Source organism: Cololabis saira, chromosome 11 (assembly GCF_033807715.1).
Source record: "Cololabis saira isolate AMF1-May2022 chromosome 11, fColSai1.1, whole genome shotgun sequence".
Classification (NCBI taxonomy): Eukaryota; Metazoa; Chordata; class Actinopteri; order Beloniformes; family Belonidae; genus Cololabis; species Cololabis saira.
The window spans coordinates 18312820-18337239 of NC_084597.1; the positions used below are offsets into that span (position 1 = coordinate 18312820).

The 24420-nt window shown below is 40.8% G+C and overlaps 3 protein-coding genes across 3 annotated transcripts in view; 1 reads left to right on the forward strand and 2 right to left on the reverse strand.

Moving 5' to 3' along the window:
* cwc27 (CWC27 spliceosome associated cyclophilin) overlaps positions 1-6543 on the reverse strand; it is a 64642-nt gene extending 58099 nt beyond the window's left edge. Inside the window, exons 1-6 of the mRNA XM_061733887.1 lie at positions 6396-6543; positions 5999-6095; positions 2792-2904; positions 2507-2650; positions 2326-2424; positions 1515-1618 (exon numbers count right to left, since the gene is read on the reverse strand). Of these exons, the coding sequence (XP_061589871.1) occupies positions 1515-1618; positions 2326-2424; positions 2507-2650; positions 2792-2904; positions 5999-6095; positions 6396-6437 (599 nt within the window). The 5' untranslated portion in view covers positions 6438-6543. The remainder of the gene's footprint in view (positions 1-1514; positions 1619-2325; positions 2425-2506; positions 2651-2791; positions 2905-5998; positions 6096-6395) is intronic.
* Positions 6544-6963: 420 nt separating this feature from the next.
* ppwd1 (peptidylprolyl isomerase domain and WD repeat containing 1) lies at positions 6964-15478 on the forward strand. The gene is made up of 13 exons (XM_061733888.1): positions 6964-7112; positions 7209-7280; positions 7963-8034; positions 8138-8240; positions 9924-10027; positions 10122-10242; positions 10326-10773; positions 10855-11045; positions 12697-12886; positions 12969-13150; positions 13237-13318; positions 13398-13580; positions 14852-15478. The coding sequence occupies exons 1-13, from the start codon at positions 7004-7006 to the stop codon at positions 14993-14995; spliced, it is 2001 nt and encodes a 666-aa protein (XP_061589872.1). The 5' UTR covers positions 6964-7003; the 3' UTR covers positions 14996-15478.
* Positions 15079-24128, reverse strand: trim23 (tripartite motif containing 23). Its single transcript, XM_061733889.1, has 11 exons — positions 24013-24128; positions 21741-21903; positions 19759-19880; positions 19398-19676; positions 19147-19329; positions 18847-19062; positions 17786-17920; positions 17574-17703; positions 17376-17486; positions 16655-16779; positions 15079-16553 (listed from the first exon to the last, which is right to left on the reverse strand). The coding sequence occupies exons 1-11, from the start codon at positions 24109-24111 to the stop codon at positions 16374-16376; spliced, it is 1743 nt and encodes a 580-aa protein (XP_061589873.1). The 5' UTR covers positions 24112-24128; the 3' UTR covers positions 15079-16373.
* Between the last annotated feature and the right edge of the window lie 292 nt (positions 24129-24420).

The following is a 24420-nucleotide window of genomic DNA, read 5'->3' on the forward strand; positions in this document are numbered from 1 at the left end:
GCACCCTCCTTCCTTGACGTTTCGTTGATATAATAATAATAATAATAATAATAATACATTTTATTTATATAGCACTTTTCAGGGCACTCAAAGACTCCAGAGGGCTCAACGGTGATACCTGGCGTCCCAGGTACACCCCCCTTAGTTCCACGCCCTCCTACGTTGCTTTCTTGTCTTTTCTTTTAATCCAAAGCCAATTGTTGTTTTTTTCCGCTGCATTTGACAAGGACTTGATTGCCTGTTGGAGGGATCGACCCTTGGCCCCCATAGACTTGGGCCATTTCACCAATGGCTTACGTCCTTGCATGTTCTCCACTTTATGATATATCTGGCTGTGTCTCGGACTGCTGCTTGTGCCTGGAATTTCTTCCTCATCCCGTAGGGTGCTGATACTCTGCAGACTGTGGGTTTTTTCCTGCCGCTGAGTTTCATTCGACCTATTTGACTTTCCTCTTAACAGAATATGGTCAATTGCGGGGCCTGGGTTGACACATTTCACGCATTTCTTCCGATGGATTCTAAGACCATGAGTTGATGTTACTTTACTCCAGCCACATATACAAAATATTTGGTGCATAATTATAATAAACAGCAGAGCAAACAAACAGATAAATGATTCAGTCGTAAAGGATCTTTACTTTAATTCCTCTGAAAACTGCAGGATATGGAGGACCAAAACTGACATAATTAAAAATAAAAGCAGAAATGTACATATTTTGTTCTTCCTTTTCCTTATACGTGCATTTCATAATAAAAAAAACAACAACAACAGGAAGAAGCAGGATCATTCCTGTTTATTGACCAATAGTAGCGGAGCTGGACCAAGAAGCTCAGCCCTCTGCACTTGCAGAATGAGGCAGAAATGCATAAGATAAAGTAAAAAGAGGAGACGAGGGAATGTAAAAACAAGGAATGGATGTGTAATGAAAAGGAAAAACAAAATATATATATTTCTGCTTTTATTTTTAATTATGTCAGTTTTGGTCCTCCATAGCAGGAAACGTTAGTCAATCGTGGAGATGTTTCACTAAAACGATCAAGACAAACTCAGATGTTTAATTTCCAATACAGAAGTTGTTGCAGTTTTTAAAATAAATCCATGTTCATTTAGTACCAATAATACATTTTTATTCTTCTTTCCAGGGTACAAATAGTCTGTCCTCTGATTGAAGTCTATGTTAGCAGCAAAACAGAACGATATTAACTCAGTATACATCAGTATTCATAAATCACGAGTCATATCATTCACATATTCCTGGTTTTCATAAATATCTGGCTTCCTTTAGACCAGGATGGGCAATTCCTGGTCCTTGAGGGCTGTGTCCTGCGTGTTTTAGGTTTGTTCCTGCTTCGACACAACCCTGATACAAACCGCTGTGTCGTTTACAGACTTGTGTAGACCGTGATGAAATACTAAAATCAGGTGAGTTGAAGCAGGGAAACCCCTAAAGCATGCAGGATACGGCCCTCAAGGACCGGGAATTGCCCACCCCTGCTTTAGACCGAGCACTCACTTTGTGGCTTTTGACTGTGATTTCTTTCCCTCCTCTTTCTCCTTTTCCTTCTTAGATTTCTTTGTCTCACGAGGCTCAATGTCATCAAAGGGAGAGTGCAGCACCTGAAAAACAGAAACGGTGTAAAAACGCAGTTTCCCTGCCAAAACTGTCATCAGAAATGGGAAAAAACGACTAAGGATACCTCAGCTTAGGGCTGGGCGATATATCGAGATTTTAATATATATCGATATATTTTCAAACGCGATATGGTACGAGACAATATCGTTTATATCGATTTTAAAAAAAAATAATAATTTTTTTTTTTTTTATGATTTTGATATAGCTTATTTTGTGACAAATTGACTTGAATGTTTTATTTGAGATTTGCACAAATGTTTTGTTATTTGCACAACTGTCAACCTCAGTGGAAAAGTCTGCCTGTTACTGTCTACATTGTATTAATTGCACAGTGTATTTTAATTTAATTGTTATGCAGGAAAGGGATATTTGTTTTATTTTATTCAAGAAGCATTTTTATTCTATATATGCAGGCAGTTTATTTTTATTTCATTTGTTTTATACATTTTGATATTGTGCAGACCTCTGTTAACAAAGGAACCTGTGTGACATTTGGCACGAGGCATTGTATTAAAACTTTTTTTTTAAGGGTTTGACTCAGAAAAAAATGAAGCTAACAGAGATGCTATGCTATAATGCTTTGGGGGAAACCCCAATTATGGCATGGAAAAAATATCGATATATATCGAGTATCGCCATTCAGCTAGAAAATATCGAGATATGACTTTTGGTCCATATCGCCCAGCCCTACCTCAGCTGTTCTTATCTTGTGGGGTTTCAGAGGTCTCTCCTGCTGATCACATTCCACCTCCGCCAGTCTGAGCATGTTATAAACCGTGTCGCCGGTCACCTGCAGTGAGGACCGTCAAAAATACAAACATATTAACAACCGCCTTAAATCAGCTCGGTACTTGCTTCTCCGACTGACTGACCTTCCCGAAGACGGTGTGTTTGTTGTTGAGCTCATCTGCGCGACCCAAAGTGAAGAAAAACTGACTGCCATTGTCATGTGGTCCGGCGTTCGCCATGGCAACCAAACCCCTCCGAATGAAGCGCAACCTGGAATGAAACTCATCCTAAAAGTTGGAATGAGAGACAGGAAATGTAAAAGGCGGTGCTTTTAGAATTTGAGGATTACTCATTTATCTATTAACTTCTGCAGGTTTTCACATTTACACACAACGTCTTAAATAAAGAGAAAAGGGAACCAGTCTGACCTTGAACGGGCGGCCGTAGATTGACTCCCCGCCCGTCCCGGTTCCTGTAGGATCACCACCCTGAATGATGAAGTCCCGCACCACTCTGTGGAAAATCGTGCCATCATAGTAACCTAAAATGTTGAGAAATAAGGTTTAAAAACAATTACACAACACGTTTTTACTTTCCCAGTAATCAAAAAAAATCTATCTTTGTAATTCTTAAGAATTTTTCAAGAAGAGTTCTGTTCTTTCTCACATTTTACATCTACAATAAGAATACATTGGATAGAAAACCGTAAGATAATGATGAAACTGATCATATATACTGTTCATATCCTGTGTTCACATTTTATATTTTATACGTATCTTTTGTATTTTTTATTTCTGACTTTTCAGTCTTTTTACCCCTCCCCTATATGTGTGTACTGCTGACAACAAATAAGTTTCCCCACTGAGGGAGAAAATAAAGGATATCTTATCTTATCTTATCTTATGTGACTGTATAATTGTTTTATAAGGTAAGTATGAACAGGTAAGACCTCTGTAAGGTTGTATTTGTGCCATTAACTTGTCACACGCTCATGGTTTGTTTCCACCGATGCTTCGCGAGACATTTGTCCATGTAACTTTCAACAACACTTTAATTGTGAAAAAGCTCTTTGAATAACTGCATTGTCTGTGTGGATCGCTGACCTGACGCAGCGTTTGGGTCGATACTTCCATCGTCTCCATGCGCTCTCACTTCTCTCATGCGTCGCTTTGACAGCTTCTTTCGAATTGATGAGCCGTCAGTTTTCAATTAAGAATTATATTACAGTTGATGCTTTGTTGATTTTTGAGGCAATTTCTACTGAAACCATCAGAATGACCCCGGAAGTATAAAGTTGAATAAACGCGACCAAACACTGTCATGTTAGTGATCTACACAGATTATCTTCTTTCAGCTTTTACCACAACATTCTACCCCGGCTGGCCCCGTCCTCTGCCTCTTCTACTTTCACAAAAACTAGCTGCTTCACCGCATCCATAAATATCCTCTTTGTCACCTGCCCGATGACAAAACCCTTCAGCGTTTGCAGCAAGATGTTAAATATCTTCTATAAGTGAGAGTTCAGTCACATCTGCAGCCCTCTGTTGGGGGAGCAGCATCAGATCCCGTGACTAAAGAAACCGAACAAACTAATAAAGAAGGCTGGTTCTGTTCTGGACCCTCTGGAGATGATTGTGCAACCGAGGATACTTCATAAAATGAAATACAATGGGTATGGAAATATTTCAGTTTTTCTTTTTTTTAATACATTTGCAAAGATTTCTACAATTCTGTTTTTGTCCGTCAAGATGGAGTGCTGAGTGCACATTAATGAGAAATAAAATAAACTTTTGGGATTTTAGCAAATGGCTGCAATGAAACAAAGAGGGAAAAATTGAAATGGGTCTGAATACTTTCCGTAACCACTGTAGATCAAGCAGAACCCTGAGCATCTTCTTCACAACACTGTGATTCAGCGACAGTGTCTTCAGTCGCTCTACTGTTGAGGAGCACTTTGGTCAACCCTGGTTGTTTAACTTTGCTCCATGAATAAAATTTGGATTGATATGAACTGATTTTGGTGGCTCCGTCATCAGCATCCTTCTACCAGTATCTCCATTTTTACCTCCTCAGCACATGTTCAGACCAGCTTAATTTGGCCTCTCTGGATCTGTCTCCAAAGCAGCCCCGCTGAGCTGTCCCTCTTAAGTGCTCATCCATCCTCGTCACTCCTAAAGAGAAGCTCAGCATCTTCAGCTCCGCTTTCCATCTTTTCATCAGTGTCACCATCTCTAAACCACATCACACAGCTGCTCTGACCCCCGTCTTAAAGACCCTCCCTTTAACTCTTGCTGCTACTCTCATCCCACCTGACACTTTTCTCCACCCTGCCTGCACTCTCTTCTTCACCTCTTTTCCACACTGTTGTTTGTTCAGAAAAAATGACTGCTAGGGTAGTCAAAAAAGTCAACCAACGAACCCGATTCTTGTATAGGATCGCCCCTCTAGTTGGTAGAGATACACTGAAGATTGTGGCAAGGGCACTCATTCAACCTCACTTTGATTATGGAGTTCATGTCTGGTACCGTGACGCCACTAAGGCTCTGAAAACCAAGCTCCAGACAGCTCAAAACAAACTGATAAGGCTTCTGCTCAATCTTCCATCTCGGGCTCACCTAACAGCAAACCATATGCTCAGCGTGGGATGGCTCCTGGTAGCCGACAGAGTACAGTTTCTTGCATTGATTTTGGTGTACAAGATACATTACACCTCCAAAATACCCTTGTAACTTGTCTAAATACTTTCAGAATGTAAAAGATGTTCACCACCATAACACTAGAGGCAGCTCCACAAATCACTTTCAGCCCAGGGTAAACTCTAAGAAAGGTTCAAATTCGTTTGCATCCTATACTACCAACATGTGGAATTCCTTACCGACAGCCATAAAAGAGAGCAAATCCCTAATCTCCTTCAAGTCTGCCCTAAAAAGCCACCTACAGGAGGCTGCTACTCGTAACTGGGAATAATCAAAGCTTCTACTGCACATCCCGCTGTTCCTTCTGATTATTGTTTCTTGTTTTTGTTTTTTGTTATGTTTTCTGCTTTTGTTTTGTATTACCTAGCTTATTCTATTTGTCTCATCACCTTTTTAGTCTCTCTCGGTGCAAAATAACAGTAATTCCCCCCTTTTCTTCTTTTTTTTACAATCTTCCCTACAAAGTACTGCTTCTTACCTGTCTGTCATTCAATGTTATATGAATTTAAAAAGGTCTCCAATGTAAACAAGTGTAATGCTTTCTTGGAATAATGCCTTTTAGTTGACTTTGTATCAGCGAATCTGTACTGTCATTAAACTGTACCTGATCCTATGCAATTCTTCTAATAAATTCTTCAATCAATCAATCAAGCAATCAAGCAATCAGAACAGCCTACACAGATGATGTATATATCAAAAGAGCTTTATCACAAATAAAGTTTTAATTCAGGTTAATTAAACATGGAAGAGTGTCTCGAGCGCTCAGTGGACTTGAACAATGAGCATGTGGACATATTTATGGCACAAATGGAGCCTCATCATCACGCACATACAGATGTTTTTGCACATCTTTCAATACAAAAACATAACTCTGAAAATAAGGAAATTCTGGGTTGGCTCCACTGATTGGTTTACACCACTTTGGTAGTGATTTCTCACCTTCCATGCACAGCTGCACAAAGTTCCTGCATGCTTTGGGGGCCTCTTTGGCCCACAGCTCGATGTCAATGTCCCCTGCTGAGGTCTTCAACAAAACCTGACACAAAAATCACATAGCAAGACTCTCAAATGTCATACTAAAGTCATGTTTCTTCACATCATTACTGATATTTGGACTTACATAATTAATCTAAAGCAGTGTTTTCCACTTCTGGTCCTCGGGGCCCCTGTCCTGCATGTTTTAGATGCTCTAGAGTTGTACAGACCTTGACACGGGACCATGAGGACCAGTATTGGGAAACACCAAACTAACATGTGAATATCAGTTATCCTGAAGGTTAAATCAACGAATTACAGACAAAAAATACACACGGATCAAAGTAGAAATGGCGCTTACTTTTCCATTTGTTGGCGGCTCTTGAATGTATATGTTGCTCATTCTGTCACTATCTAACACTTAACCTGACAAAAATGTATAATGTAAACGGATAATAATGATCTTTAAAGGATATCAAACATCTCACTGTTGTATTTCCAAATCAACACGTTCGGGAACAGTTTACTTCCAAGTACGGGGGGGGGGGGGGCAGCTTTTATATACTCATTATTTTATCTAATACTCCAACACAACAAATTTAGTCTTGGGTTTTTAAAGTTACAAACTCGCTTTACTATATATGTATAAACCTACAAAAAAAACTATTGACAAAACAAACTAAAAATGAGTATTAGACCCCCCACCCCCGCAGATGAATATTGGTTCGGTCCGTGTGCTCTGGAACAACAAACCCGCAGAAACATGTGGGTAATGTTTTCCCTCGGCTGCAAAACGACTAGACATTAAAATAAATTTCAAATCTAGAATAGTCATACTTAAAAAACAAAAATTATATAAAACTTGATTTTTTAAATTAAAAATACAATGCGTATCAAAAAATAATTATCAAGAGAAACTCCAGGCGCCAAACGGAAGTACCGCAAAGAGGAAAGGACCGCAGAGGAGCGATGGCGGCGTGTGAAAAAGATGTAGATTTGAAAAGGAAAGCTGTGGAAGATGAAGGTAAATACGGAGGTGGAGAAAAGGCAAAAGCCCCAAAGGCAAAGAAGCCAAAAGGTGAATATCTGCCGCCGGATTCTTGACGTCGTTGTTGATGTACGAGTGCTGCTAAAACACGCCGATCACAGATGTGTTACTACTTTGTTTCTGCAGAAGGGGAAGGAGAAGAGGAAGACTGGGTCGGACCGGTGCCAGTCGACACTTCAACGAAGAAGAAGCCAAACGGTGAACATCTAGATTTAAAAAAAAAAATTCTATTAAAAGTAGAAACTGTTTGCACACCGGTTGTGCAGAAAGGTGCGTCGGAGGAGGAAAGCTGCAGCCAATTTTAAAAAGAAAACTCCCGCACACGTTCTTCTCACCAGACTACTGTTTTATTGATTATTACTGTTTTATAAAACAGTAGTCTGGTGAGAAGAACGTTTGCGGGAGTTTTCTTTTTAAAATTTTCTTCTATTGAAATAGTTTTTTTTGTTTTTGTTTTTGTATTTGCCTCATTTAGTATGCACTTATTTATCTTTAGTTGTACTTGGATTTTTTTTTTGTTCATTTAGGAAAATTCATTATCTTTTTTTCATTGTATTCTGCTTATTATTATCTTTAGTTTTTATTTGTTTTAGTTTTTTTGTCTTGATTTTCTTTTTAGTTGTTGTTCTTTGTACTTGTTAGCTACTTTGTTTTATTCTGTTTAAATAACATTTTATATTGTACTGTAAAAGTTTTATAGAAATGTATATTTGTACTGTTGGACCCCAGGAAGAATAGTTGCTGCTGAGGCAGCAACTAATGGGGATCCGAAATAAATAAATAAAAATAAATCTGCCGCTGGATTTGCGACGTCGTTGTTGATGTACGACTTCTGCTGAAACATGCTGATCACAGATGTGTTGTTGCTTTGTTTCTGCAGATGAGGAAGGAGAAGAGGAAGAGTGGGTCGGACCGATGCCAAGCGAAGCTTCAACGGCGAAGAAGCGAAAAGGTGAATATCTGGTGCTGAGTTCGCCACGCCGTCGTTGTTGATGTACGACTGCTGCTGAAACATGCTGATCACAGATGTGTTGTTGCTTGCTTTTGTTTTTAAGTTCTGGAATACGAGCGTGTTTACCTGGGCAATCTGCCCTCGGCTGCCATGTATGAACGCAGCTACATGCACAGAGACCTCATCACCCATTTGGTTTGCTCGAAGTAAGTCTGAAACGTAAACTTCAAGGTCCCCAAACCCATTCTGACCCTTATACTGGTGTTGTATATGTGCTGCAGGCTGCTAAGCATCTGCCCTTTATGAGCTGATCAATAGCTTGGACTGGAGCAGCAAACGTTTTTAGTTATGGGACAGTTTAGAATAACAACACAGTTATTAGGGATGTAACGATATATAAAAAAAAGAATGATTAATTCTGTGCAATAAGTAACATGATTGTGGAAAAAAAGCAAACATGATTACAGTATGTTGATGCTGAGGAAGAGAAAACATATGGGAATATGAACATGAATGAATAGAAGAGGGCATTGTAATGGTTAAGACATATATGACTGAAGGAAATATGAGTTATTGATATTTTGTGAAGATGATTGATAATAAAGCAGATGCGCAAGGAAGAGAGAGAGAAACACACCAAAACCCGGCAGAACAGTTTAAAAAAAATATATAATCTGTTACAAAGCCACATCCTGGGCGTGTAACACAAACACAATGCCAAGTTGGAAATACATTACCAGTGCTCTATAGAGAAGGAATGTCTGATGCATATTAAGGTGGAATTGGGTTATAAAACCATTTCCAATGACTGTGGTTCAATACTTTAATTGTATGTAGAGATTATTCAAAAGTGGAAAACACCTAGGAAGCAGGGAAAAAAAACCTAACATGATTTATCTTTGATTCATATTGTCTGCAAGGAAATGAAAGTCAATGTAAATCTCAGAATTGTGTTGTTATATCTATTTTTTTCGTTTTCCATATCATCCCACCTTCTTGTAATAAGTAGTTGTAATAAGAACAAAGAAACAAGGAGAAGAAAGTGGGAGGTCACCAGCGTACTGATCTCACTAAACCCCGTCAGACCTGGCATCAGCTTCTGATCACAAGTGCCCAGCAGTTTAGTTCAAATGTTTATCCAAATTCATCTTGAATGATGAGCTCTGACCTTCCCATATAGAACACACACACATGCACAACATTTTCAACTGCAAACACCAAATGCATTGTTACTTTTAATAGTCTAAGGCAACATCTTGAAATAAACAAGTTACCCAGTTGCAGGAGTAACAGAGCAGGTGTAACCTTCAGGGATAAAACCATGACAAGAAAAATAAAATGACAAAGAAAGTCTTCCACAAACTTAAACAAATGATACAGATAAAGATCAGGGTGTGGGCATGACGAAAAACGATCCACCACAAATAAGAAGAAATCGAAAGACAAAACGTTTTATTGTGGTCATTCGCATGTAAACTCAAACGAGTTTCCAGAACCGATCTTAGTTTATTAGCTGATCCCTGACTCTGTCCCAGGACACTTTCATGTTCAGATTATGAAGAAAATGTAAACCACCTTCAATGCATCCTCAGTGATCCAACATGAATTCATCTTGGACTGTGTTCAGATGCTGCATTAGCCTCTTGTGATCAGAAATCCTAGGATGAATGCCAGGTCTGAATAGGGTCAGGTGAAGAGTAAAGAGCGATAAAACCATAGAAATGTAAGTAGTTGCAATAATACCCAGCTGAAAAATGTCCATAGAAAGCCTTTCAAGTCCCTGATCACATCAGACAACAAGGAATTTGACTAGTCACTTAAATTCAGAAAAAAAGCAGAATGTGTACTTTTACGATGTGTGTGTAACCAAACATCTCGTCCTGCTCCAGGACAGACTTTATCATCACCGCCAGCCAGGATGGTCATGTCAAATTTTGGAAGAAGATGGAGGACGAGGGAATCGAGTTTGTGAAACATTTCAGATCTCACCTTGGTATGAAGTGGAAGCATCAGGATTTAACGTCAGGCGGAGATGCTTGAATGCCTGAGCCTGAATATTGTTGTTGGTTGTTTTTTTTTTTCTTCAGGTGTGATTGAAAGCATTGCAGTCAGCGCCGAAGGAGCGCTCCTCTGCTCTGTTGGTGATGATCTGGCCATGAAAGTATTTGATGTCGTCAACTTTGACATGATCAACATGCTGAAGTTGGGGTGAGTTAATGTTCCATCAGACATGCTGTTTCACTTCTTCTTTCTTGAGTCCTGACGTTCTCCGTTGGGGTTTGTGCTTGCAGCTTCCATCCAGGCCAGTCCGAGTGGATCTACAATCCCGGGGATGCTATCTGCACCGTGGCTTGTTCAGAGAAATCCACGGGGAAGATCTTTGTGTATGACGGACGGGGAAGCAACGAGCCACTTCATGTCTTTGATAAGATGCACTCTTCACCACTGGCCCAAATTCGCTTGAATCCTAAGTTCAGAGTCATTGTGTCTGCTGACAAAGCAGGAATGTTGGAATACTGGACAGGGCTTCCAAATGAATTCAAGTTCCCCAAGCATGTGGACTGGGAATACAAAACGGACACTGACTTGTACGAATTCGCAAAACACAAAACGTATCCAACGAGCCTCGTCTTCTCCCCCGATGGGAAGAGGATGGCCACCATCGCCTCTGACCGGAAAGTTCGTATCTTCCGTTTCCTAACAGGAAAACTGACGAGAGTGTTTGATGAATCGTTGACGGTGAGTTGTTAACTGCCGTCCGGTCGTTGGGATCTTCGTGGGCGCCGTGAACTCACCCTTCGCACCTGCTTTGTGTGCCAGATGTTCACAGAGTTGCAGCAGATGAGGCAGCAGCTGCCCGACATGGAGTTCGGGAGGCGGATGGCGGTGGAGAGAGAACTGGAGAAGGTGGACGGCATCCGGCTGATGAATATCGTGTTTGACGAGACCGGACACTTTGTCCTGTACGGGACCATGCTGGGCATCAAAGTCGTCAACGTGGAAACCAACAGGTAGGTCAGATGAAGACACTTTTGACCTGTAATCGTTTTGATTAGGTGGGCAGAGCAAGTTCCACTCACATTAAATTAAGTGGCATTTACTGTTGGAACCGGCAGATATTTGAACGCTACTTCAGTTACCCAAATATATTCTCTCTTGAACAGAGTAAAGATGTCCCCTATAAGTCTGAATGGGTTAAATAAATGTAAGAATCCCTCGGATGTGACCTTATCAGGCCAGAAAAATTCACTAGGAATCCCTTCAGGACCGGCCACACCAGCTCTTCAAATACTCTTCAAAATGTCATCATTTTTGGAGAAGAGCCTGATTCCAACTGCTGGTATTACAACATGGACTAATTTAAATACAGCTCAGACATGTAGGAGGCCACTGTCAGGGAACCAGGAGCATTTAAGATAAAATTGACATGAGTCAACTAGTTAAAGGAGCCAGATAAACATGAGGCCGACAAGAAATGTCATCATTTTAGGAGAAGAGCCTGATTTCAACTGTGGAGCACGGAGGTGGGAATTTCATGGTTTGGGGATTCATCACTGCCTTAAGTCACTGATTCAGTTCATTTTGTATCATATCAAAGAGTGTTCGTGGATGTTGTGAGAACATCCGTTGGAGAGTTAGAGGAGATATTTCACTGACTGAGATGTTCTGGGTTAGAACTTAGATTTATGCAATTATCCAAGCATAAAAGAATATGACAGTAGACTTGAGGTTAATTTTCCTTCATACAGATGATTTTATATTAATAAATTCTTTCTGTGTGGTGTTTGCATGTTCTCCTGAGTTCTCGGGCATCTTTCCACAGTCCAAAAACGTGTATCTTAGGTTGACTGATAATTCTGTGGGAGTGTGTGTCATGTGTCCATATGTGGCGCTAGGGCTGGGCGATATGGACCAAAAGTCATATCTCGATATTTTCTAGCTGAATGGCGATACTCGATATATATCGATATTTTTGTCTGTGCCATAATTGGGGTTTCCCCCAAAGCATTATAGCATAGCATCTCTGTTAGCATCTCTGTTAGCTTCATTTTTTCTGAGGCAAACCCTTAAAAAACAGTCAGTTTTAATACAAAGCCTCGTGCCAAATGTCACACAGGTTCCTTTGTTAACAGAGGTCTGCACAATATCAAAATGTATAAAACAAATGAAATAAAAATAAACTGCCTGCACATATAGAATAAAAATGCTTCTTGAATAAAATAAAACAAATATCCCTTTCCTGCATAACAATTAAATTAAAATACACTGTGCAATTAATACAATGTAGACAGTAACAGGCAGACTTTTCCACTGAGGTTGACAGTTGTGCAAATAACAAAACATTGGTGCAAATCTCAAATAAAACATTCAAGTCAAGTATATTAAAATCATATTTTTTTATTTTTATTTTTTTAAATAATCGATATAAACGATATTGTCTCGTACCATATCGCGTTTGAAAATATATCGATATATATTAAAATCTCGATATATCGCGCAGCCCTATGTGGCGCTGTGATGGACGGTCGACCCGTCTTGGGTGAACTCCTGCCTTTCACCTGAAGAAAACTGGTTTAGGCCCCCGTCGCCCTGCATTGCAAGAGGCAGGTAAAGGTGATGGATGGAAAGCTGAGTTCTTTTGTTGTGGATATCGTCCACCAGATGTGTTCGGATCCTGGGGAAGCTGGAGAACATCCGTGTGGTCCAGCTGTGTCTGTTCCAGGGTGTTGCAAAGGCCATGCAAGTCGCGCCAACAGTAGAGATGAAGGCCTCCGACAACCCGGCCCTCCAGAATGTGGAGCCCGACCCCACCGTCTTCTGCACCGCGTTTAAGAAGAACCGCTTCTACATGGTGAGATAACTGGACATTGGTTTTAGCCTTACAATCCTCGTTTTTCTGCTATGTTTATCTAAAAGCAAAATGTAATTAAAAGTTCACAAAGAGAGAACCGGAGGACACGAAGAGTGCGGAATCGGACAGGGACATCTTCAACGAGAAACCCTCGAAGGACGAGGTGATGGCCGCCACTCAGGCTGAAGGCCCCAAGAGGGTGTCTGATAGCGCCATCATCCACACCACCATGGGAGACATCCACATCAAGCTCTTCCCTGTCGAGTAGGTTTCCACCCCCGAGCACCAAGACTTTCTCCTGAGCTGCTACTTAATGTTTCAGATATTTTGTCATTTGTCTGTTTTTTTAGATGCCCAAAAACGGTAGAGAACTTCTGCGTCCACAGCAGGAACGGCTACTACAACGGCCACATATTCCACAGAGTTATTAAGGTACGTGTCCTTGTGCTTTTGATCCCATTGTCAGCTGAATTTGGGACTGTGTCTAAGTCTTAGCTTCTCTCGCATACAGAGCTTTATGATCCAGACTGGAGACCCCACTGGTACGGGCATGGGAGGAGAAAGCATCTGGGGAGGAGAGTTCGAGGACGAGTTCCACTCCACGCTGAGACACGACCGCCCGTACACAGTCAGCATGGCGAACGGAGGCCCCGGCACCAACGGATCGCAGTTCTTCATCACCGTGGTTCCAACTGTAAGCCACGGCCCAACAACAGCACCTTTGCTGACAATTATTTAATGTTGTTTGAGCTGAACATGTTTAAATTTGCCCCAAACGGCTTGCTTGTCTGATGTAAACCTGGTAGCGAAGAAAGGTGCAATTCCTCAACTGACCACCAGGGGATGACTCCAAAACTGAATCAGTCTCCAGTAGGGCTGTTCGATTAATCGATTTTAAATCGTAATCGCGATTATGTAATCAGAACGATGTTAAAACGTGAAAATCGTAAAATCGATTTTTCACTTCTTTTTTTTTTTTTAACCTTGTCTGCACACATATTAATGATTGTAACATGACACCGGGCATCCATCAAGCCAGATGCGGTAGACCGGCTCGTGTTCCTTGCAAAAAACTTGCAAATGTGAATAGCAAATGTAATGACTGACATTACACACCTCTACCTCCTTCATGGGTTGCATTATTATTTAGCATGCAAAGACCCAGTTTAGTTTAATTAGAAAATGTTGTTAAAATCTTGTTTTATTTAATTGGAAATATAACTTACTGTATGTTTGCAAGTGCTGATTTGCTGATTTTTTTTTTTTTCAGAGATAAAACTTTATATTTTATTATATTTTTTGAAACTTTTTTTCAACTTATTTTACAGAGTTTTGCACTTTATTCATTCATTTTTGGTTTAATAAGAGCAAAGTTTGCACTTAAAGCCCAATGGGGCAAATGTTCAATAAAAAAACAGCATATTTGAAATCATTTCTTTGCCTTTTGTCAATTCACAAAATAATCGTAATCGGATTTTGAGAGAAAAAAATTGAGATTTTATTTTTGGGCAAAATCGAACAGCCCTAGTCTCCAGCGATCCCTCAAAAAAATGTTAAAATGTCCAACTTTGTCCGAAAAAGGTTTTTCTCTCCTTTGCTTGAAACAGCCAATTTAAGTATAGTAGGGATGTGGTCTATTGATTGTTTGGTTGGTGCTGCCAACAGCTGTTATCACTCTAGCTACTCTTGACTTGATTTCTGAGCTGAGAATAAAGACCTCACAGGGCATAAGTACTCTCTTAAAGATGATATGGCAGTTGTAACTGTACTGAGACGCAAGTATTTAGATATTATTTTTACATTTACGCAGAAGTATTGACTTGGACTTGAACATGGGTTTTATACTTCACTGTTGTCCAGGTTTGCTGTAAAAACTTAAGTCTGCGGCTGTCTCAGCAACATTACAGTCCTTAATATTTGTGTAAATCTGTTTGTGACGGCCTGATCTGCTCGTTTTTTCTGCAGCCCTGGCTCGATAACAAGCACACCGTATTTGGACGGTGCACCAAAGGCATGGAGGCGGTCCAGAGGATCTCCAACGTCAAAGTTAACCCCAAGACTGACAAACCGTACGAAGACATCAGTATCATCAACATCACAATTAAATGATCGGACACATATTCATGTTTGTGGAGTTATTATGCAAATCTGAGGACTATTTGAAGTGAGGAAGAAGCTCCGAGCCAAATGTATGATGTCAACCAGTTTATTTTACAGCATTACGTTATGCGTAATTTACAAAAAAAAACCATCGTTAAGTTCACCGTAACAAAGGTTTCAGTGCACGTTGTGCTTCTCGGTTCCAGAAAACAAAAGGAAGTGTCTTCAAACTGTGGAAAGGCTCTTCACACGCGCTTTTCTTCTGTATTTTGATACATGGATGCAAATATTAAACATTACATAGCAATGAATAAAGACCAAACTCAAACGACGGTTCCTCAATAACAAGAAGTTGTTAGGTTTTATGTTCTACCAAGTTTCACATTAAGACTGATTAACTCAAACGACGGTTCCTCAATAACAAGAAGTTGTTAGGTTTTATGTTCTACCAAGTTTCACATTAAGACTGATTAAAAGTGTAGCTCTGTTTAAACTGCAGTGAAGTTAATACACACTGGGGAAAAACCAAAAAAGGGAAAACTGGTATTGAGGCAGCAGATAATGACGTTCAACGAACTCTGCGTCCAGGACACTTGACAAATGGACGTGGAATCGGCACGTAGACGCTCTTAAACGTCCTTCCTCTCGCTGATAAATAAGTTCAGTAAACAGTCTGTTTCGTAACAGAAAACACTCCACGGGTGTGCCATTTCAAGTCCCGCTGTGGCATTAAATATCTTCACACACATAAAAAAAAAAAAAAAAACATGTATAACTTAAAAGAGCCAATTAGACGAAAGGCAAAATCTGAATGTTTGGCCATCAAATGGTTTCATTTAAAGTTGATACTTGTCCCATTTCACTTAACTGCAACTCTGCTGGATTATCTGAAGCAACTAAAAAGGTACATAAATTATACTGTTATTACAACATGGACCACTCTAAATGCAGTTCAGACATGAAGGAGGCCACTGTCAGGGAACCAGGAGCATTTAAGATAAAACTGACACGATTCAACTAGTTACAGGAGCAAGATAAACGGGAGGCCGACAAAAATATTAGAATGAAGAGAAAAAAAACTAATAAATCAGGAAAGCAACTGGATATGACTCCAGGTGGGTTTTTTTGGACTTGATCGAGGGTTGAAGCCAAGCTTTGAGTTTATTTCAGCAAGGTTTGGAGGATACTGGTCAGACTGAAAGATTTGTCCACAGTCTGATTTAATGAAGCCAGAGGAAACATTTACATCTTTCTTTTCTTTGCCCGTCTGTGGGGCACAAAGAAGGAAAGAAATTGAAACTTCAGCTTTGATGTTTCTGAGAGTGGGTGATCCGGACTCAGCTGTCGGGGGAGAATAAGTATGGGTGGGGTGGGGGGTGCAAGAAGTTTACGCCACATCCAGGACCCCAGCGGCCACCAGCTGTCTGGAGAGCCAATCCAGCCCCTCATGGAGGCCCATCCCGCTGCGGGCATCGCAGCCTTGAATGTGCCAGCTCCTCCCACAGCACAGCTTGTGCAGGCTCAGCAGTTCTGTCATCTCCTCCACGGACACGACGCCAGGAACGTCCTGCAAATTGAAACGCATGCAAGGTGATGATCATCTCAACATTTGCGATGAGACGAGGTTTTCATGCACTGCGAGACCTTACGGACCGCTTTAACCCGTACCTGCTTGTTTGCAAAGATGAGCAACAGGGCGTCCCGCAGCTCTTTCTCAGTCAGTAGTTTAGCCAGCTCGCTGTGGGCCTCCATGAGTCTGTCCCTGTGGCAGCTGTCAATCACAAACACCACCGCTGCAAACACAAAAGAGGTCCAGAGTCAAAGGTGTTTGTTTATACTAATTTAGTCTGGATTAAAATATCTCAATCATTTGTTGGCTACGTCATATAGCAGAGAAATTTTGAGAATAACTCAAAGCTTTTTAAAGTGGGGTTTTCCATCCCTCCAGCTCCTGTACAGTCCAAGAGTTTGTTTGTGCATCTACAGAGCCATAAATCACATTAGTGAATCTTAATTTCAGGCAAACGAAACCTCAAACAAACAAAAACAACTTTCCAGCCTGCCTGACGAAACCGTGGCCACAATAAAGAAATACATTTAAAAAAATAATACGGGTAATAGTAAGTACCCTCTTACTGCTTCCATAAGACTTATGAGGAGAAACTCCTCAACTACCTCACATTCAGGCTTTAGTTCCTGAATGCCATAAAAACAAAAACATATTTGCTTTATACCTGCCTGGCAGGACGTTTGATACACCTTGAACACAAACATGCCTGAGAATCAGTGCGCAAGTATGCTGCAGTTTTTTTAACTTTCAGAGAACGCCTTTTAAAAACTTTACCCCAATAATGAACAATAAAAGAAGACCAGAGAGTGCAGAACATACCTTGGGTGTTCAGATAATAGTGTTTCCAGAGAGGCCGGAGCTTATGCTTTCCACCAACATCCCAGATAGTGAACTTCAAGTTCTTATATTCCACTGTCTCCACATTAAAACCTGTATATGAGATTTAAAAGAATATTTAGGACAGTATTAAAGAGATTTCACCGTCAACTAATAGATTTAACTCCAAAAAGCCTTTACCAATGGTCGGGATGGGCTGCATGAACTCATCCTGCTTCAGCTTGAACAGGATGGTGGTTTTTCCAGCCCCGTCAAGCCCAAGAGTCACAACACGGATCTCCATCTTCGGACCAATGTGGACCCGGTTGTCCTGGAGACAAAAGGACCTGGATTATTTACACAGGACGGCAAACCCAAGCTCTTTCCCGGGACGACTGAGCCGTGGACTGTACCTTAGTGAAGGTGACCGGGATGCCGGCGTCCAACTGAATGTGATCCGCCAGCTCGGTGAACTGGTGCTGCTGCTTCTGAAGTGTCTCCAGCAAACAGTTGATCTCCTGCTTCGCCAGGACGACTCTGCAATCATCCTACAGTGGGAAAGAGCAGCACATCTGACTTTCAGAGGCACCGCAGCTGGAGTTTTAAAGGGCTACGTCTTATGAAGGAAACGTATTTCTCGGTTGGCACTAGGGGTGGGCAAAAATATCGATATGGCAATATATCGCGATACTTTTCCAGCCGATTCAATATCGATATTAAGAATTTGAATATCGATTTTTTAAAATTTTTTAAAAAATATTTTTTATCCCCGATTTTTTTCCCATTATATCACCCAGTGCTCCTACCTAAGTGACAGTCCTGGGCATTGCCACTCTCTACCAACCCTGGGAGGGCCCTGCACTGAGCTCAGGTTTTATTTCACGTTTTATTTCATTTTATAATTTATTTTTTATATAACACAATTGCCTGTCCTTAAAAAATGAAAAATAATGGACAGAGGTTTATTTATTTATGGATTTATATCTATACTGACTGATCACTGTGCCTGTCCTTGGTTTTAGTACCCATCTTTCTTGTGTTTATTATCATTTGCCACATAATTAAAGCAACCTCATACTAAATTTAATGTTAATTTCATATGATGTAAATAATATGAAAAACATATACAAATATGTTGTAACTTTAGCTTGTATAGTTATAATAAAACATTGTTTCGACTCAGTTTGTCCCATGAATTGTCACTATAATCTGATGAACGTGCAACTCGGATTTTAAGATCCATCACTATCATCTGATGTAAATATATACAACTTGGATTTTAAGATGTGTAATGCATTTTTAAATTTTTCGGTGAACTATGTAGAATATAATAATCGGGATATCGCATAATCGGGATATCACAATGTGTATCGTATCGTGGCTCAAGTATCGTGATGCGTATCGTATCGTGAGGTCCTTCCCAATACCCACCCCTAGTTGGCACATCCCCTTTGCTTATGTCACCGTCTCCTACCTGCTGAAGAGTTTTCTCGCAGTGCAGGCAGGCAGTGGAGACCTGAGACAGCAGGATGGTCATGTCCTCCTGCTGCTGCCTCAGCCAGATGAGCCTCTCCCGGACGTGAGCGTCCACCACGCTCAGCGCCATCTCCTCCTGCCGACACAGAGTCTCGTGCAGGTCGGCGAAGTAAGCTCGGACGCAGGAACGTGCGCTCTCTGCGGTTCCAGGGACCTGGCAAACGTGGAAAACTTGTCAGCAGCAGAAGAAGAAGAACACTGTTGGAGGTTAATGGAGAAGCCGCAGGACTCATCTTACGTGTTCCGTGTGCGCCATTCCTATGCCGTCCTCCACTATGTGCTCGCCGCCCTCTATTTGCTGCACGATGCCCACCAGCTTCCTCGAGTACTCGGACACCTCTTCCGTGAAGGTCCGGATGCAGTGGGCCATGTCCAGGATGGATGCACGGATATGATTGGCTTCAGTCTCAAGAAGAGCATGCTGAAAAGGAAGCTTTACCATGTAAGACCCCTTCAGATTCAGATATCCACTCTCAGAACTTGCCTCACCTTATGTCCCTGGTGCTTGCCGTACTCTTTGCACACGCAGCACATAAGGGGGCCAGACTGACAGGCTTCCTCCAGACACACAAACTCGATGGCGTGGACCTGGTGTTGTGGACAGAGCATCTTCTCATGAGGCTTATCAGCCAAAGGGACGCGGCGGTGTTTGGCCAGCGTGCGAGTGGAGTGGGTGAGCTGAGAGCACTCAGCGCACAGGTGGGTGGCGCACACGGTGCAGTACATGGAGGCCGTGTGATTCTCGTCCTCGTCGCACCGGATTATACACTGGAGGGAGCGAGAAGAACCGGCAGGTGTGAGGATGTCTCCCAGAGCCTTCAGATCACAGCAAGAACCACAGCTCACTTACTTCCCCCATGCCTTTCAGGGCATCCTCGGCTATTCCCGACTGGTTGGTGGCTCCGTTCTGGAGACGCTCCAACAGCTCCAGCAGAGCGAAGTTCTTCTTGAGACCCCAAACTCCAGAGTCCCCTAAACCGATTTGAAGAATCAGAAAACATGAGCTCAACTCTCCCCGCTTTGACTACAACACTCACCTCCTTACAGCCCATTCACACTCGACTGTTGTCACCAGAAACCTTTTCTGCTACTTTTCAAAGTAAATATGCCGGCTGAGCTAGATATTGTGTTTTTTAAATAATAGTACTATATAAAAGGGCGAGTCCCACATTTGATGCGTCAACAGTGGTATATACTCGTCTGCATTCAACTCTTTGGTTGACTCGGTTTGGTCAGGCAATTTCAGCAGCAGATAAGTGAATTTGTGAAATATTTGTTTCAGATCTCGGAGCAATCCACACATCATCTCAACCGTCATCACCTCCTGCAGGAGGGGCATTCACAGGAGGGTGGGGCTTGTTGGACCATGGATTCTCTATGGCAGGGGTGGGCAATCCTGGTCCTCGAGATCTACTGTCCTGCATGTTTTAGATGTTTCCCTGCTTCATTGCACCATGATACAAGTGCAGACCTTGATGACAAGCTGATGATGATGATTAATTTGAATCAGGTGTGTTAAAGCCGAGGAAACTGTAAAACATGCAGGACACTGGCCGTTGAGGACCAGGATTGCCCACCCCTGATCTATGGGGAGGAGAATCTGCTTAGGACCTCCCCCAGGAGAACTTAAACCTTCCTGTATATTGGTGGTACTCTCAAATGCACAGTTGGATGTTGTAAAAGGTTTGGAGAGTGTTTAAAATAGGAATAAAAGCAGAATGTGATGATTTGGGAATCTAAAAAAACGTATATTTTACTTTCAAAGGTTACAGTGAGACTTTTTTTTTTTTGTGGCTCTAGTGGCCTTTATTCAAAGTGTAGACAGGATGGGGGTAGACAGACAGAATGGGGACAACATGCAGCAAAGGGCTGCAGATAGGGTTGCAAAGGGGTGGAACATTTCCGGTAAATTTCCAGAAACTTTCCATGGGAAGTTAAGCTGGGGAATTTTGGAAATATTCCAAATTGGAAACTTTCCATGGGAATTATGGGAATTTATGGGAATTATTGGGAATTTATGGGAATTAACTGGAAATTGGAATGGTCTTCAAAATATTTGACAATTGATGTATAAATTCTTGAATGGTTACAGAAAACCGTCTTGCTGGAGTCAGAAAAAACAGCATCAAATTTGAGGTAGCTACCACCATAATAAGCTAGCCTCTTAAATGGTCAATGAAATGAAAAATAGCTTTCATTTAGCACCTAACTTACCAGCTAGCTAGCTACTGTGTTAATACATTTTTATTTAATATTTGCAAGTTAAACATTAATACCATTATAGATCAAATATATTTACCCCATAATATTATCAAAACTTACTTGACTTTATATAGTCCGTGGGCTCAAATATGTGGCTTCAATAGTCTTGTGCTTTGAGCTCAAATGTGTGGCCTCCAGGCTTCAAGAAATCACCTGTGCATGTGATGGAGGAACGCACAGTGCATGTTGGGGGTGTGGCCTCAATAGCGCTGCAGTAAGCAATGTGCTGTGTGCATGTGATTGAGGAGTGTACTTGCATTAAATCTGGTTGTTTTAGCCAAGACTATGCTACAATATATTTTCCCCAACTATATTTAAGTTCCCTGTTAAGGACCAACCTTCAATTCTGTAAATTTCTTTTTATTCCTGTTAATTCCCGTTAATTCCCATATATTCCCGTTAATTCCCATGGAAAGTTTCCAACTTTGAAAATTCCTGGAATTTTGCAACCCTAGCTGCAGACCAGGAATCGAACCTGCTACCCCTGCAGGAGGACTCCAGCCTCAGTACATGGGCCTTGATTGAACTCGATTGAACTCGACACCTCTTTGGCGTTGCGTCCCGACTCACCTAGCTCGGTGACCTGTCTGTCGAAGGGGCAGCGGACAGCCCTGCCGTGGAGGGGCAGCCGTGTCAGACAGTCGTGGCACACCGTGTGGCCGCAGAGGAGAAGACGGGGAACCTTGTCGCCCTGGAGGGAGAACACGTCTTCGCACACGCCGCACTCCAGCACCTGCGGGTGATGGAAATAGCTGGCTGACACATCTGGAAAACCGCTGCTGCAACTACCGGGGAGGAACATTTCAAAGCTGCCAGAAAATGATTTTGCTGAATTTGACGTGAAGCCTGTGGATTATTAACACTCACAGCGTCTTTCTCAAGTGTAGGGTTGCCAACTCCCTGAAAAATAAATAAGGGAAACCTCATCTGCAGGGCCGGCCAACCCGATTGCCTTCACCTTTCCTGGTGTGGTGAATTTTTTTTAGCCCCTTTTTTTTTGAGAGTGAAACGATTTTTTAACTATTTGACTCGAACCTGAATTGAATTAGATGCATATTTTTGAATGCCATAGACACATAGAAAACAAATTATTATCCAGCAATTCCCTTCAATACAAAATAACAAAAATTAACTGAATAAAATAAGTATCTTTCTTAAACAGAAACCTGTCCTGCTTAACTTAAAAATTGTATAAATTAATATGAAACAATAGAAAGAAAGCAGAACATCCATCCTGTAATAGTGCACATTTTTAGTGCAATAACAAAAGTGCAAACAGAGAGTCTGTAGAAAACTTGTAAACATATTTGTGCCTCAAAGACCATGACTGTAGGATACAGTTGTAGTAAAACGGAAAAAAAAAATAAAAAAAATCAACAGCTCGATGCCATTTTCCTTTGCCATTTTATGACTATTTTTTGACTCTCACAGTAATACGAGACAAAGTGCGTCCCTTTCCAGTTCAATACGGGATGCGTACTTTAGTTTATAAATACGGAAAGATTCCGTTTTTCAAAGGACGGTTCGCAACCCTGATCAAGTGGGACCTTGAATACAAACAGAGGCGGAGAAGCAAAACTAGCGGTTTTGTTATAAGTTAATAATTAATTAATCATTTAATAATCTGTTATAATATAATTACTGTTTGTAGTTATTTAAATCAGAGTTCAGTGAGAGAAAAAAACGAAAACAAATTAATTGTCTGGCATGTTCATACTTGGTCAATAAAGCTTATTCTATTCTATAATAATAATTATTATAATAGATTGTATTTAGAGAGCACTCTTCATTCAGGGAATTTCAGAGTGCTTACAAGATTAAAACAAGTTAAAACGAAAAGAATCAATGGAACATTTGTACATATGTTTTGGGAATGTGATCTTTTAATAAGTTTCTGCAAATCAATTCATTCCTTCACACAATCAGTATTAGAAATTAATTTTGAGTTAAGCTCCAATTTGTATTTATTAAATGACACACTGGATCTTCAGTTAGACCGGAAAAAAAGCAGGATATTAATTATGATCACATACTTCGCTAAGAAATGCATACTTTTACTTTGGAAAGATGATTCCCCTCCAACTTTCAAGTTTTTTTTGGATCAAATTTCAGTTTTTTTACCATTGGAAAAATTAACTTTAGAAAAATACAACCGTGCTCATATTTTTCAAGAATTTTGGTTCCCATTATTCTCAAAACTGGATAATTTTTCCAAAGGGGACCAATGAGTATCTTTATTTTCGAACTTGTGCCTTATATGTATGTATGTTTGTATGTATATATGGGTATATATATATAGTTTGATATCGCTGTTGCTGCCATTATATATATATATATATATATATTTTTTTTTTTTTTTTTTTTAATATTTATTTAATTTTGTTCTCCCTTAATTTATTTTTTTCCCTAGGGTAATTATGGGGAGGGTAGGAATGTGGGTATAATAGAAATCATGCATGTGAAAATGTGAATTGTGAAAATTATTGTGAAATAAAAAGATATTTAAAAAAAACAAGTTAAAACAAATACAGGAAAAGGTCAGCATCAATACAATTAAAAAAATAATATAATGTCGCATGCACAAAACACCAGCCATATAGGTGTCCTAAATACGGTAAATGTATTCTAAAACGAGTAAAAGCGAACTTTCCCCCGATTAAACGTGTATAACTGGCTCTCCCGACCCTGCACGGATGCTTGGCATCGGCTGCTGCGACAACACTCGCCCGCAGCCGCGCACCGTGACGCCTGGCCCGCTGACCAGCCGTGCACACTAACTAACCCCCAAAAACAAGCCCCGCACACGCAGTCTAGCTGAGCGTATTAGTGACATAATTACAACCTTGACGGTGCTGCCACTGCTCCCCCTGCCATGGCGCAGACAGGGCTCCATCGTCGCTGCGGCGCCGTGCTTGTTTATTCCTGCTGCGGCAGCGGCCATTCTTGGACGACCAGGGAGCGACGCATGCGCAGAGGACTAACCGATGGCACTTCCGGCTTCGTTCCCTAACTCATATTAGCCATTTTGTTTTTAATAAATAATAAATCCATTTAAAAAGATTAGATGGACTACGGGGTTTGGCCCAATTTTAGATTTATTAGGTATATATGTATATTTTATTTTTTACCATAACATTTTCATCTGTAATTACAATTTGGTGTGTTCTGAAAGCAAATATAACACAGTTATTAAATCTTTATTATTACGGACTCAGAAGGTCCACACACATCCAACATACACAAACACACA